We start from the raw sequence: 16869 nt of genomic DNA on the forward strand, positions 1-16869 counted from the left end.
TTTTATTCTCTGAAGCATATACTTTAAGTATACAAAAAATTCACATTAACTTATCCTTTTCCTACCTTGATCATTCAAATACACTCATTTCCATAAAGAAATGGAAAGATCTGGACAACATATAACTTACTGACAAATAAGTCATATTATTTTGACACAAACTAAAACCCAGTGCAATAAGAATGATTAGGAATATGAGGGGAAGAGTGAAATATATATTAATTCATTAGTAGCAATATAAAATTTATCTAAGACTATATAAATTTTATGGAATATGCATAGCACTGTTAAAAAACAGCATCAGCAGTTTTAAAACAGTTTATTAAATGATCTATTTTAAAATTAATTAAAGTGGTTTACACAGTGACTAAAAAAATGATGGGTTTATTCTTTACATTATTCTTTACTTACATGTAATCTGGCTGCATCAACAGCATTTTCATATACATCATCTAAATAAATTGGGAAGACAGCTCGATGCCAGTATAAAAAACAACAGTCACATTGTGTTTGGACTCTACAATGTAAAGTAATAATTAGTGGTACCAAAATTGAAGTAACCCAAAGAAATAATAAAAGGAATGACATTATATATCATAAGGGTAAAAGCTCTGTCTTACTCCTTTTTTTGTATTCCTTACATCATTTAACCCAAAATTAGTATAGAAAAGCCACAAAATAAATATTTTTCCAATTGAACAACAGTAACAAAACACTCCAATACCCGACACTGTCAGAATTCTGCAAATACACTTCAGTTTTAAAGCATACTTAAGAAACAATATAGGGTGGGATAGGGAGGGTTGGAGGGAGGCTAAAGAGGGAGGGGATATGGGGATATATGTATACTTACAGCTGTTTCACTTTGTTGTGCAGCAGAAACTAACACAACATTGTAAAGCAACTATACTCCAATAAAGGTATTAAAAAATACATACAGATAACTTTTAGAGTTTAAAATAAATTTATTTTCAATATTATTTGATATGACTAGACTTAGAAGACCTGCATCACATGCACCTGTCTCAAAGCTGAAATGGAGACTTTTCAAAAAACTGTGACCAAAACAATGACAACAACAAAAACCAGTCTCACTCAACCTGTTTATAATCTCTGCTAAGTGACTATTTCACACATTATCGGGCAACAAAATGATCATTAAGTATCTTAGAGTAAAGAAGGCTCAGTATTTCTACCAAGGGTCGAAAGTTAAATGCCACTAACTACAAAAATCTGAGCTTCTCAGAACAACAAAAACATCATGTTACAAATATGAGCATTAAATACAAATTGTGCTGAAACCTTAATTCGGCTGGGAATCAAAATTCAGAAGACCCACTTTCCCATTAAGAAACTTATTGCTTACTTAATAAAAAGAAAACAATGAAGCCACAGGAGCTATATAAATAAGCCTTCCAAAACCTAATTCATCTTAGTGACTGGCTAACCAACAATGTAATTCAAATTCATGCCCCAAATAAAATTACAGAAGACTATGTGAGATGGCTCTAAGTCTCTCAAAAACAGATGAAGTCTTGTTATAAAGCAGCAATTTTAAGTCCATCAGAGATACGCATCACAACAATCACAATATGTTCCAGGGTCTGCCAGATGCTGTAAGGGCTATATCACATTTTCTCATGTGAGTTCTTCCAAAAGCTACATCCTTAACTGTAGAAGCAAAGTTAAAGAAATATGGTCGCTTGTCACAGTCTACTTTTAGTCATGCTAAAGAAGTTATGAACAGGAACTAATGGTCTACCTAAGTTATATTCCTTGTCTTGCTATCCTTAAAAAAAAAGAAAAGCCCTGATGTTTCCATTACCCCTATCTTTTGAGTATCACTATATATACCTACTTACCTTTCTCTAAGTTCACTGATAAGATCCAGCTTTTTCATGACTACTTGAAGTGGAAAGAGTTCTTCATCTTTAAATGTTTTCTATCAGGGAGGGGAAAAAGGCAGAGAAGTTGCACTTGAAAGACAGGTTTCTGAGGTCAGTAATAAGGGAAGTGTGAAACCTCAGATCTCATTTTTATTCCATAAATAATAGCAACACACTTACCATTTGTGTGCCAACACTTAGTGCCAAAGAAACAATAAGTCGTCGTTGCTTTGTGCTTGGTCCATTTAGAGTGTTTTCAGCCAAAACTAGAGCAGAGAGCACATCAAGACGCTGTTCACTATATTTTTTGTCAGAAATTACTCTTTTCTTAAAGATAAAAGAAAACAGGAAATATCAGCTTTAAATCTGAGGCAATAACAAAAGACGCAGAAGAAAAATTTCTCAGTTATCTTTTCCATGATTCAATTTAAGAGCACTTAGACAAATACTTTCCCCGTTCAGTTTCTTGTGATAATGTTAGATGCTTTACTGCCGTAACATTATCACTGAGCACTGTCAGGGACAGGAAATTACTAGGCATACTTCAAAATTACCGTATTAATGTAATAAGAAAATCATTTCTTAAAAGAAGATGCATCATATTTTTAAAATGCATAATATGTCATTTTTTAATAGAACTGTGTTAATGCTGCAAATTCAGAGTAAAGATAACCCTGATCACTCTAAGTAAAATCATAAAATACCATGGAGATTATAACCAAGAATACTGTGTTAGAAGAAATGGAGTACACAGGTTTAACTAGAAAACACAAATAAAACAACAGGAAGGGCAAAATGGAAAGATAATATAATTATGCTGAATACATACGAACTTTCATACCTTGGCCACAGAAATAGAATTAAGAGCCTGATGCTGAAGGTGCTGCGTTATATGAGAGACTGAATCAGCCACAACCAGGCTTCTCCTGTAGAACATATGTTCTATTGCCTAAAAAGAATCACAAGTGATTTTATGAAAATCAACTCAAAACATTTAGGTAAAATTACAGCATATCTTTATGACCTTGAGCTAGGTAAGACATTTGTAAATGAGATGCAAAAAGCACTACCATAAAGGATAACACTGGTAAATTCAACTATATTAAATTAACAATTTCTATTTATCAAAAGTCACTATAAAGAAAATTAAAAGACAAGCCAATGTATGAGAAAATATCTGCCACACACAAGGGATTAGTACACAGAATATGTAAAGACACCAAACAAATTAAACACTTTTTTTAAAAAAAGGCAAAAATTTCAATAGATAACTGAACAAAAGACATGAATATATTTTTCACAAAAGAAACACAGTTAACAGTATTAGACAATCTACCATCACTAACAATCAGGGAAATGAATGTTAAGTATAAAATCATTTATAAACACCAACGTGCATGTGCGCACACACATAAACACACACAAAAGGCCGATGATACCAATGTTGGCCAGTTAGGGAACAATGGGAAGTCTAATATATTGTGGGAGGTGTGTAAACTGATAAAACTACTTTGGAAAACAATCTGGCATCATCTTGAAAAGCTGATTATGTACATATCACAGAACCCAGCAATCCACTCACAGGTATACAATACTTCAGAAAAACTTCTGCACAATTACACCGAGACATATACAAAAATGGCAACATTATTTATAATAGCAAAAACTAGAAAAAAAACCCAAAAGTCCATCCCCAGGAAAGCTACACAGTAATGAAAATTAATGAACTACAGCTACTCATCCCAACATGGGTAAGTTCAAATAAAAAATTTTGAGTAAAATGAACCAAGCCAAAGAATATATGAAGAATACATTAATACAAATTTCAAAAACATAACTAAACAATGAATGGTTGATAGATTCATTCATATGTGGCAAACTAAAAAGAAACAAGGGAATGATAAAATTCAGGGCTGTGGTTCCTCTGAGGAGGTAGGATAGGAAGCAATCAGGGAGGGACAACACAGGGGCTTTGAAAATATTGGTAACATTCTATTTCCTAAGTGGGATGATATGTTTTTAAGTGTTTATTATTTTTTTAATTATGCTTATATATTAGATATAAGATATATATGCATCTATACATATATACACTTCTGTATTTGTATTTCATAAAAAATAAATATAACTGGTAATACCTTAAAGAAAAAAATGCTAAAAATCCAAAGACACAATCTCCAAACTATCTTTATTTCCTAAGCAAATCTAAAGCCACGATTAGCAGAAATTTACTAGCAAATCTTTATTTCAGTTTTTACAAAAAGTTAAAAGTGGGCTCTCCTGCCTGTAAGGAGTTTCTTTTTTTTATTTATACAGAGTATGCTAAGAAGCATTTTACCACGTTTTCAAAAGTATTCAAATCCCAAAATTATAACACTTTCTCTAAATTACAAAATAAAGAGCCTCATGCTGACTAGCCTCATATGCATTTGAATACTGTAAAATAGTATTAACATCTCATGTATTTTTTTTTTTCTTTGCGGTACGCGGGCCTCTCACTGCTGTGGCCTCTCCCGTTGCGGAGCACAGGCTCCAGACGTGCAAGCTCAGCGGCCATGGCTCACGGGCCCAGCCGCTCCACGGCACGTGGGATCCTCCCGGACCGGGGCACGAACCCGTGTCCCCTGCATCGGCAGGCGGACTCTCAACCACTGCGCCACGAGGGAAGCCCGTCTCATGTATTTTTAAAACTCATGCAACATGCTTAAAACTTCCGTGAGTAAAACTTTACCAATACTTAGGCTAACCTTTTCATTGTCCTTCTTTTCTCTTTCACTACATGTTAACTTTTAATGAAGTTTATTGGCCATTCATAGAAAACTACTCAGAAATTTCTTTCAGTGGATAATTCCATTATCCAACTGAGCGATAAGTACACTTTTCCATAATTTTTTTATTCTCATAATCAAGAAGTCAAATCTTAACCAAAAAAAATATCCTGCTTTAAGCTCGGGTCATTTCTCAATTATAATGGCAAGGTAAAATAATCTAAAACCTACCTTGAGAAGTTCAACAAGCCTGCATAATGCCTTAACTGATGTTTTGGTCATTGGCTTTTGCATGGACATGTAGAGATTCATTGTGGTTTTAATAATGGTACTAATACTATATGCATATAAAAAGCCCTATAAAAAATAATATAAAACATTGATTATAATCACAAGAAAAGGTTTCATTTCTTCAAGATTCCATTCTCTATGTAATAATAATTCAACTTGCCAATAACTAGTGTTTTTAAAGTTCATTTTAAAGTCAGCTCTTAAGATTTTGAAATATTCTTTCTTACACAATGTTATATACATGGTGGTTAAGTTTCAAAGCCGCCCTTAAAAGTTATGTAACCTATCACTTACCAGAAATTTAGTACGGTTGACATTACAGCATATAACCACAGTTAAAGAATCTTTCCATTAAAACAAGACTTTCAGAGGAACGATTTGGATGTCAGGAAGATATCTATTCATCCTTATCTTACCTGCCAGGCAAGAGGATAAAGACTCCTAACTGCTGCAGCTTAAGACAAGAGCTGAGGACTCTAAGGAAGTAGGAATTGAAAAATGAGAAGGAGAAAGAGAGCTGCTCTCTGGCCAGTACAGATATCCAACAGTATTTCTCAGTTCCAAGCGAATCCCCATTTCTTTTCCACCCAGGCCAATCTCTACTATCCATCTGCTACCATGTCCCCTGCTTATGCTGGTGCTATTCAGTCCTTCTCTCCTTCCAGCCCAATAAGAACAGATTCTCTCCTATCCTTCTATTTATGAAGGAAGCCACAGCTCTTGTAAGGTTTAAAAAAAAAATTTAGTGCTAGTAAACCCAGGGAAACATTATAGAATACAAAACAGGAAAAAGGATATTACCTCTCAAATATATTTTCATTTAGATCCAAAAAGGACACAGAGAAACATAATGACGGAGATTCTTTAGGTTTATAAAGAAGGACCAAAAAAAGATACATGTACAGTTTAGAGATGAACTACGTTATTGTGAATATATCCAATGAGCCAGGGCAGAAGCTATATGCCAGTGATTCTCAATCTTTTTCTCCTGCTCTACCATCAGTAACAATGGCTCACTAAAGGAGTGATACCCAATGGGGGGAGAGGGGATTTTTGTGAACCAATAATAGCTCTGTGGTGAAGAGATGTGATAAAATTAAGAGAACTAAGAAATGAGAGAGAAGGTAGCATCCTAAGAGGTGACAATAAGACCAAAGCTTGGGGCATACATGCAGGAAAGAGCCACAAGTCTTACCTTGTCAGCTACAGGACTATTACACCAGACTCTGCCCTAGTGCAGCACTGGGAAAAGTTAAAAAGCAGAGACAAGGAACAGCAAAAGTATAACTCTAAGGCAGGTAAAAAAAAAAAAAAAAAAAGGGAGTTTCCTTTTGTGGGGGAAAGGGGGCAGAGAACTCATGGGCCAATACCACACCATTCCTTGATGGTCATTAGTTTGTGAAGGACATACACAAAAGATGTATTTTAAACATCTAAATGGGGAGGGTGGAGGTCTGGGGCCTGTTTCCGTTAACTGCAGAATAATTTGGACCAACCTTTCCACAGAAAACAACTCGGAAATCTGGGCAAAACATTTTTAAAATCTCTTGAAAAGCATCGAAGAGCTATCAAGAAAATAAGAAAATACAAGGCCAAGACCTGGGAGAAGACAGAAACCCAGAGACATGAGCCTGGCGTTTGTGGCTGCTTTCCCACAGAGGTATCTGCCCATTCCCGAAGAGGGTAGTAAAGACAGAAGCCAAACCCACAAGGGAAGGAGGGTAAAAATACGAGTTCATGGCCCATCAAAGAGGGGAGGGGGTCCTGGCAAATCACCTAGGCTCTGAGTTGGGTTCTTAAAAACCACCCCCTAGAAAGTAAGCATGAACTAGAAAAGACAGCCATCATAGAATTTAGGTCCCACTTTAAGTCATCTCAATCCATGACTGGGCTGAGGTGATCTGGGTGCTGCTTGTCCTAGACTAGCTGTGTATCAGAAGCAAAAATTAAATCCTCTCTGGAGGAAGAAAAACAATACCCAGATCCTCAATTATATCTACAGTTTTTCCATATACAACATGCGTTATTAAAAATAACAAGGCATACAAAGAGATAAGACATATCCAAAAACAAACAACAAGAAAAAATAGATAATAGAAAGACCTAGATAATGAAATTATTAGACATGGGCTTCAAAATAGTTACATTGAATATGCTGAAGAAATAAAACACAAAATTATTTCAGAAAAGAACTGGAAACTATAAAAAAGAAACAAACTGAAAAGTAAAATAATTAAAATTAAGAACTCAGAAAAAAATAAAAGAAGTCAGCAGATGGGTTTAATAGCAGGTTAGATGTAACTGAAAAAATAATTAGAACAGAAAGAGAACAGAAATAGTACTTAAAGAGTTAAAGACAGAATTTTCCAGAAATTCCAGAAGCTCTACAAATCCCAAGCAGCACAAACACAAAGAAAACCACATATAGGTTCATCAAAGTAATAATATCGCTAAAAACCAAAAAGTAAATCTTATAAGCAATTAAACAAAGACATATATTGAAAAAGCAACAAAACTGACAGCTGACTTCTCAACAAAAACAAAATTTTAAAAATTAAATGAAATACTAACACGTATTCCACAAGTACAAAGATGAGGAGATGCAGGAAGGATAAAAAGTAACAGAATGGGTAAATATATGGGTAAATCTAAATGAATACTATTAAAAACAACAGCAACAATGCCTTATAAGATTTAAAATATATACAGAATCAAAATACACAGCAGCAGCAAAGGTGAGAGAGGGATAAATAGAATTAAAGTGGCTTAAGATCCTTATACTGTCTGGAAAGTGGTGAAACTACTAATTTATATTGGAGTTGTATGTTCAATAATGCATCTTTTTTTTTTTTTTTTTTTTTGCGGTACGCGGGCCTCTCACTGTTGTGGCCTCTCCCTTTGCGGAGCACAGGCTCCCGACGCGCAGGCTCAGCGGCCATGGCTCACGGGCCCAGTCGCTCCGTGGCATGTGGGATCTTCCCGGACCGGGACACGAACCCGTGTCCCCTGCATCGGCAGGCAGACTCCCAACCACTGCGCCACCAGGGAAGCCCAATAATGCATCTTAATATCTCTACAGTAACCACTAAAAAAAAAACAGTAAAATACTGAATTAACAAACCAACAGAAGGAAGAATGAAATAATAAAAATAATTCAAAAAAGAGCAAGAAAGGAAAAGAATAGGGACACAGAACAAGTGAGACAAATAGAAAGCAACTAATCAGGTGCTAATTTTAAATCTAAATATCAATATTGACATAAACAGAAAACGGTTTTGTTGGGGAGAAATACAGGCTGCTTATAGGAGACACACATTAAATAAAGAAGTCAAACAGGTTGCAAGTAAAAGGATGACAACAGATGGACCATATAGACCTTAATTAAAAGAAAACTGGTACAGCTATGTTACTATCACACACAAAAGTCCTATGACAAAAAGCATTACTAGAGATCAAAAGGGACATGTCACAATGATAAAAGGTTTGACTCACCAGTAAACTATAACAATTCTAAATGTTATCCACTTACTTCGTCTCAAAATATATAAAGCAAAAGCTGACAAAGCTACGAAGGATAAATAGAAAAATCCACAATAATAGTGGGAGATTCTAACCCAGCTGTCTCAGTAACTGATAGAATATTCAGACAAAATCATTAACAAACATGACCCTACTTGATATATATAGAACACCACAACCAATAAAAAGCAAATTACATTCTTTTTAAGTATACATGAAATGTTTGCCAAAGCTGTCCATAGGCTGGGCCACAATGCAAATCTCAACAAACTTCAAAATACTGGAAGTATTTTAGTATTGCTAGAAATCAATAATAAAAAGATAACTAGGAAACCCTCATGCATTTAGAAACTAAGAATTCTATTTCAAAATAACCAAGAGAGCAAAGTAGAAATCACAATAAATGTTTTTTAATATTCTGAACTAAAGAATAGTAAAAATACAACACATCAAAATTTATGGGATACAGCAAAAAAAGTCGTGCCTTGGAGGGAGTGTAGAGATTTAAATGCATATATTAGAAAATCTAAATTAATTAATTAAGTCAAACAGATCCAAGCATACATAACCAAATCAATTTTCAGTTTTAAAAACAAAAACACATCCTACCCTTTACAGTTTTTTCAAAGTGCACCTTCTGTACATTGGATTAACAAAGAAATGACCCCCCAAAATATTATAAGTAAGAAGATGCAACTACCTGTATAAAAACATTGCATCTATTGGTGAGGTCTTCAGCAAATTTATCCATTCTTTGCTCTTTAGATAAAATAGATTCCATTTTCATCATCCATGAGCTCACAAAGACGTAGTAAGACTGAACATCTCTAACAAAGAAAAATATTGAGGTTATTCAGCATAGGAAAGAAAATTTACTTCCATTTCTTCATACTGGATGGAGTATTTCTCTGCAGCAGCCACTTCACTTTCTGGTTTTCAATAATATACATATATCATATATACAAATATAATTTACTTAAGCAGCAAATATTTACTGAATGCCTATACATGCCAGGCAGTGTTTCTCAGTACTAAAAACAAAAAGGGCAGTAAACACAATAAACAAAAATCTCTGCCCCCACAAAGCTTACATTCTAGAAAGGAGACTTGTATAATAAAGGAATCAGAAACTGAAATCTGTAAGATGTCAGATATGTGCTATGGAAAAAATATAGCAGGGAAAAGAGCCACTGGGGTGGTAAGTACAATTTTAAACACAGTGATCAAAGTAGGCCTATTGTAAAGCTGATTTTGAGCCAAGATTTGAAGAAGTTGAATAAGTAATCCATGCAAATATATAGAGGAGAATTTTAGGAAAGTAAATAACAAATGCAATCATCCCAAAACAGCAGTTTGTCTGGCATGTTCAAGTAGTAACAAAGAAGTCAGTATGACAGGAGCACAGAGGGCAGAGATGAGAACAGAAAAGATCAGAGAGGTACAGGGGTCAGGGGGTTGGAGGAATAGGAAAGTGGAGAGTGGAAAGGGGATTTGTGTAATGCCTGGTAGGGCAGTAAGGACTTCAGTGGAAAGCCTCTAGAGGATTTGAGCAGAGTGACCTACTCTAACTCTGAAGAGGATCAATATCACTTTGACTGGTATGTTGAAAATAAACTATAAAGGGGACAATGGTAAAAGCAGGAAAACCACTTAGGAAGCTCCTGTGATAATGCAGGAAAAAGGGGATGACAGCTTGAACCAGAGATGAATGGAAGCTGTCAGAATCTGAATATAAAAGCTAACATTTACTGAATGCTTACTATATGCCCAGACACTGTTATAAGCACTTTACACAAATTAACTCATTAAATCCTCACATTAACCTTATGAGGTTAAGTATTACGATCTCCATTTTACAGAAGAGGAAACTGACACACAGAGAAGTAATGTGCCCAACGTCATACAACTAGTACGCAACCGAGCCAGGACTTCAGCCCAAATCTAGGAAGCTTTCCCATCGTGGAAAAACTAAATCAATAATTCTACTATGCAGGCTGCTTACTAACACTAAATCACTGTATCAACGCATCTCAAATTACTCAAGATGAGAACTTTTAGCCCACAAGCTATTTAAGCTATACTTCTTTTATTTTAAAAACAATTAATTTTAATTTTAATTAATTCAATCAAATCTGAGAAAAATTATTTCTTCTGAGCCAGGATTCCATTAGACAAAAGACACCAATAGCTGCACTTCTGGCTTTGCCTCAAATGGCACTAAAATGTATTATGTGACTTGTGGATGATTTGATTTAGAAGTCTGGAACACAGAGTAAGAGCAGAGTCCTAGGGCAATGCCTCCACTTTAAGGAAGAGGCTGTGATCAGGACTCAAGCAGGGATACAATGTACAGAAGGGAACAGTAAAGTCACGAGCAGGGCCAGAAGGAAGAGGCCTACAACAGCAATCAAGTTGATGGCAATCCAGGCAGTAACATTAAGAAGGCGGCTAATACACAGTCAAGGGCAGTGAAGAATCACTCAGTTTTAGATCACACTACACGGGATAAAGCAGAGGTCTGTCACTCCACCCATCATTCCTACATCCAGACACCAGATAATCTTTATCTCCTGTAAATATATAAAAATGAAACTGCTTCAAGTTTTAAAAAGCCAAGTTAATTGACAAAGTGAGTCCAAAAAGGGTCCTGTCAGATTGTCAGCTTCATTTCAAAGTACAAACAGGAGAAACACTAGGGAGAAAGAACAAATCTCCTGTCCTAATATAAAGCACTCAACAGTGTCAACACTTGTACGTCAACTGGGGCTTTGAAACAAAGGTTCATACCTCTACCCTCCAAGGGCAGTATCCCCAGCATCAAAATGGTTGTGAACAAAAAGCAAAATGCAGCAACCTACAAACCGTGGACCCTAGTCAAAGAGGTGGCTGGGGGCACTTGGCCACGTGGGGTCTAATGTATGGCGCGGAGGTAGGAAAACTGTCCCCCACTGCTTCCTCTTCCTCCATAATGAACTCTGGAGCCTGACTGGGACAGCCCTTAGTCACTTCCTCAACATTTTTTTTTTTTTTGCGGTACGCAGGCCTCTCACTGTTGTGGCCTCTCCCGTTGCGGAGCACAGGCTCCGGACGCGCAGGCTCAGCGGCCATGGCTCACGGGCCCAGCCGCTCCGCGGCATGTGGAATCTTCCCAGAGCAGGGCAGGAACTCGCGTTCCCTGCATCGGCAGGCAGACGCTCAACCACTGCACTACCAGGGAAGCCCCCTCAACTTTTTCTAAAATGTCAAATAAAGCTCATGCTGATCACACCAGCTCCTCTCTCCTGGGTTTCACTTTAGTGTTGTGAATTTTAGGTTTCTTTGGCAGTTATGAGGAGAATGAAAAAGACATTGCCCCCTTCAGCTCAAAGGAGCTCTATAGTGACTGCAGAGAGGTGTTTTTGAAATTAAAGAATTTAGAAATATTGAAATGTTATCACACGGGGGGGGCGTCTTTTAAAGTCAACTTATTCAATCTTTTACATAATAAGACTCAGTTCCTCCAGCACCTTGGACTGATGGTCATCTATATTCTGCCTATGTAGCTCTAGTGAAAGGGTACATTACCTCTCAGGGCAGCCTACACAACTCTGTCGCAAAGGCTCTAGAGTAGGACGGGCGTGGGTTTGTGTGCCTTCTCTGATACGTACCCAGTTGTGTGACCTGGCAAAGTTCATTTCTCTAAGTCTCATTTTCCTTATCTGCAAATGGGATAAAAATATAGAGAAACACTACAGGGTAGTGTTAAGAGCTTGTGCTCTAGAGTTAGACTTCCCAGCTCTGCCACATATTAGTTGTTTCAATTTGGGTAAGTTCCATCTCTGTGTCTCAATTTTCTCACCTATAAGATGGACATGACAACAGTACCTACCTCATAGGATTTTCTGATGATTAAAAAAGATACACATGAAGTTCCTGGAAGAGTCACTGGCTTATAGAAAGCATAGGGTAAATATTAGTTGTGACTTTGTTATTTCCCATATGAGAAGACTGTTACAGGGTTTACAAAAGACAGTGTGTTTAAAGCCTTTAGCATAATGCCTCCTACATAGTTACAAGCTTGATAATGTTGGCAATTATTATTCATATCTGTCATCTTCATCTTTTGGTTCTAATTCAACTTCCTGGGGCCACAGAGATCAAATCTGTTCCCTCTTCAACCTGAACGCCCTTCAAATATTTAAAGAAATCTAATACATCATTCCTCAGATTTCTCTTTTAAAGGCCAAACTATATAGAGACTTTTCAATGAGTCTTCAAAGGTTATGGTTCTCAGATCTAACATCCTGATCATTTTCATCTAAAGATGCTACAGTTTGTGGCCCTCTTAAAATGTGGCACCACCAAACGCTCATTATAATCTGACCAGCAAGAATTTAATGGAACTACCAATTCCCCTAGCCTAGATATTATAACTACTAGTTTCCATAACTTAGGTATAGTTATTAATGTAATCTAAGTACGAACGGACAGTTTTAGCAACTGCATCATACTGTTAAAGAATATTAAGTCTCTGGTATCTAAAACATGCACATCTTTTTTTAAATTTCTGCTACCAAGCCTGGTCCTGTCTCTCCGTCCTACTGAGTTCATCTTTTTAATCTAAATCCAAACTTATGCCTTTATCCCTCCTCAACTCTGTTTCAGAATGTATTGGAGAGCCCTGAAATCTCTGCCATGAGTAGTCCTGCCTGAATGGACTTGTCACTCTTCACTGACTTTAATTATAGGACTTGGGAGTACTAAGAGATGCTTTAGGGGATCTCGTATATTCCAGATATACTCCTCTTTGCCCCACTGTACAGGAGTGACCCAATTTCCCCTCAACAGTCAAGATTAACAGAAAGTAGGTAAATATCCCTATGACCCAATTTCCCCTCAACAGTCAAGATTAACAGAAAGTAGGTAAATATCCCTATTACCCTTTAACCATGTTACAGTTAAAAACTGTCCAGTACAGGGCCACTGGCAGAGTCCTGTGTCGCTTCACTTAAAATCTTCATCCCAGTCAACGTGAAATTTTAGCAGTATACTCAAGTGACAATGTACAGTAAATTTAATTGTTAAGGCTATGTGATGAGAACATAGGGGCTCATTATATTATTTTCTCTATTTTGTGTATATTTGAAATTTTACGTAGTAAGATAAGCTAAAAGATGTAAGTATCAGAAGAAACTAAGAGTTAAAAGTGTTCTTTTAGGAAGCAGGATGAAGGCACGGGGGGAATAGGGCAGAGGACAATCATTTTTTTCCTCTGAACCTTTAGTACTTTTTAACTTCTTAAATATGTGCATACATTACTTTCATAAAAATAAAGGAAAAAAAGGAGTGCATTAAATTAAAGTCAACTCCTGCAAAAATCAACACTGAGTCATGTACACACAACGTTCTAAATGTCATCAACTGGCATCTACTGCAGAGACTTCACTTTACACACAAAAATATTTAATGCACCTGACAAAAAGTATATGAATGTATGTACACATATCTATATTTCCATAAAGTATAATTTGCCTACATATTAAATTGAGTTTAAGCCTAGAACATTTAAAACAAAAAAACACTCCTAGAAAATAAATCTCCTAGAGATTGCCCAACGTTTTCTCTGGTAATGAGTAACTATGTCTGATCTTATAATTCAAATGCTTTCTGCATATTTAGAATCAGTATAAGATTTGAAAATATAAAATATCTGAATATTTACATTATGGGTACTTATAAAACCTACTTGGTAAGTGACTGAGCTTTCTGCTGTAGGAAAGTATCTCTGTATATTTTAATGGCTTGAAGACTTTTTCTATCCAGAAGTTTGGCAGCTGCTGGTATTTTCTGGATCAAAAAATTGTCAGGAAACCAAATAATATTAGCAGTCAGAGTGATGGCTGGTACCTGAAACAGGAAATGAAAGAGGAGGGAAATCATTAAATGCAGGTTAAACAACAAACTGTTTAATAATCCTACAACATGCAATGGAAGACAACCTATTTCAAGAAAAATAATGATAAAAAGATACTCATTGGGCCTCCCTGGTGGCGCAGTGGTTGAGAGTCCGCCTGCCGATGCAGGGGATACGGGTTCGTGCCCCGGTCTGGGAGGATCCCACATGCCGCGGAGCGGCTGGGCCCGTGAGCCATGGCCGCTGGGCCTGCGCGTCCGGAGCCTGTGCTCCGCAACGGGAGAGGCCACAGCAGTGAGAGGCCCACATACCGCAAAAAGAAAAAAAAAAAAAAAAAAAAAGATACTCATTAATATGAGACAAATTATGTTAATGTGGCACAGAGTAAAGGCATTCCTATATCTGGTGTGGAGCATGACACTAATTTTATTCTGCCTAAATATTAAACAACACACACACACTCACAGATTTTCAGATGAATAAAAATATGCAAAAATTACACAGAAACTTGAGTCTTCATGACCTTTACTTTCACTCTATTTTAGTGAAAAAATACAAAATAAATATCCAAGATGGCTGGGTTCTCATGGTCACATATCACTTGATTCTATAAACCACCTAAATTTTCAATTTTGAAAACAGGTGCCACATCATGGAAACAGCAAAGACAAAGAAAAAAATTGTTTTAAATTTCTTCCTACTTCAATAATGAGAATGGGTGGCAAGAAGAGAAAGCAAAGGAAAAGAAAGAGAAAAAAGTAGTAATAGCAAGTTAATGCATAGGAAAAAATGTGGAAAAGCATCCACTAATATGTATTTATACAATGTGGAATTATGGGGCATTTTCATTTACTATGTTACTTATTTCTGGAATGCTTAGATTTTTTAAAATGAATATTATGATATTATTTTTGTAATTATTATTACAAAATATTACAAAAATTATTATTTTTGTAAGCAAGAATAAATACATTTTAAAATACCCAATTTTATCCAAAATCTTTTCCATCTATTCAAATTGAAAAAAATAGAAGTTCCAAGTTCTTACCTTCTTACAAATGTCCAATAAAGACTTATAAAACTTTTTATCAACAGTTCGAAAAATTTGAAAGTGCAATACAAAGAGTCCACAAATTCCTACATACTTGTCTCTCTGGTCAATTTCAGAAGGTTCTCCTTATAAAACAATAACATGAGAGAAAAACAGAATATACTTAAAATTTTGTTTTAAAGGAAATGAAAACTTTTAAATGAAAACCAAAAAATGCATGTTACATTACCAAGTTTGGCTTCTACATTTGCAAAAATTGAGCGAATACTGTGTGCAAATTCTTCAGCAAAAGTGCTATTTTTTGACACAGATACTCCTCCATTGAGAGAATCAAACTGCTGTTCTATACAGGCCTAGACAGGAAACATTTAGAGAAATTTACACTTTCATAAGCTATTATGACTTAATATGCTATTAAACAGATTTAAATATAGAATGATAAACTCCTACATTCATCATTTTGATTTTACTAACACTGAAGCTCAGGTTTTTAACCTTAACCTAATATCTAAATCCTTCTGAATGGGAAATGTATATGAACTTATATATTTGAGTACCCCTTATGTGAAAGTAATAAAACTGAACCAAAATCTATAATTCTATATGAAGAGATACACACAAGTGATGCTTGCTGATGTACAGAAGGTGTATCTGATGAAGCATGGGAAAGCATGCTTTATTATTTTAATTTGCACTTTTAAGAGGAGACTATTTTTTCTGTTTACAATTACTTTCCTATCACTTTATTACATTATGTGTAGAAATGGCTCCTGGAAAAAGAATCAACAAAAAAATTCTTCTGAAATTAACAGATTAACAGTTAAACTGGTATAAACAAGAGTTGTGATCGTTCTGTAAAAATTGTGATCATCTAAAATATAAATTAAAGGTAACCTTGAAGCAGATTTTAAATGGAACATAACGTTGACCTTTGAACAAGTGGGGGTTAATCCCCGTATAATTTAGAGCTGGCCCTCTGCATCCACGCTTCCTCCGCACACTTGCATTCAGCCAACCGTGGACTGTGTAATACTACAGCGTTTACCACTGAAAAATATACATATATAAGTGGACCTGTGCAGTTCAAACCCGTATTGTTCAAGGGTACTGTAATGCAATTTCTGGTGGATACTACCCAAAGCTGTGCCATCCAACAGAACTTTCTGTGATGATGAAAATGTTTTATATCTGTGCTGTCTGATATGATTGTTAGCCACAGCTGGCTTTTCTCCCAGCTTTACTGAGATATCACTGGCATATAAGTTTAAGGTGCACAGTGTGATAATGAGATTACATGCAGCTATTAAGAATTTGACATGTTGCTAGTGTAGCAGAGGAAATGAATTTTTATTTTTTTTAATTAATTTACATTTAAACAGCCACATGTGGTTAGAAGCTACCTGGATTGTACAGATGCAAATTATATTCCCTGAGTAGGAAATTAAAACAGACTTATAAAAG

General features: G+C 35.8%; 1 protein-coding gene across 2 annotated transcripts in view; it reads right to left on the reverse strand.

The window, feature by feature from the left end:
- WASHC4 (WASH complex subunit 4) overlaps nt 1-16869 on the reverse strand; it is a 55813-nt gene that overhangs the window by 25949 nt on the left and 12995 nt on the right. For both annotated transcript variants that reach the window (XM_081249072.1, XM_081249071.1), the window contains exons 11-19: nt 15638-15761; nt 15406-15533; nt 14190-14350; nt 9165-9291; nt 4886-5011; nt 2728-2835; nt 2067-2213; nt 1863-1942; nt 412-517 (exon numbers count right to left, since the gene is read on the reverse strand). In XM_081249072.1, coding sequence (XP_081105198.1) covers nt 412-517; nt 1863-1942; nt 2067-2213; nt 2728-2835; nt 4886-5011; nt 9165-9291; nt 14190-14350; nt 15406-15533; nt 15638-15761 — 1107 coding nt within the window. The remainder of the gene's footprint in view (nt 1-411; nt 518-1862; nt 1943-2066; nt 2214-2727; nt 2836-4885; nt 5012-9164; nt 9292-14189; nt 14351-15405; nt 15534-15637; nt 15762-16869) is intronic.

This window comes from Mesoplodon bidens (assembly GCF_964165515.1).
Source record: "Mesoplodon bidens genome assembly, chromosome: 11".
NCBI classification, from domain to species: domain Eukaryota; kingdom Metazoa; phylum Chordata; class Mammalia; order Artiodactyla; family Ziphiidae; genus Mesoplodon; species Mesoplodon bidens.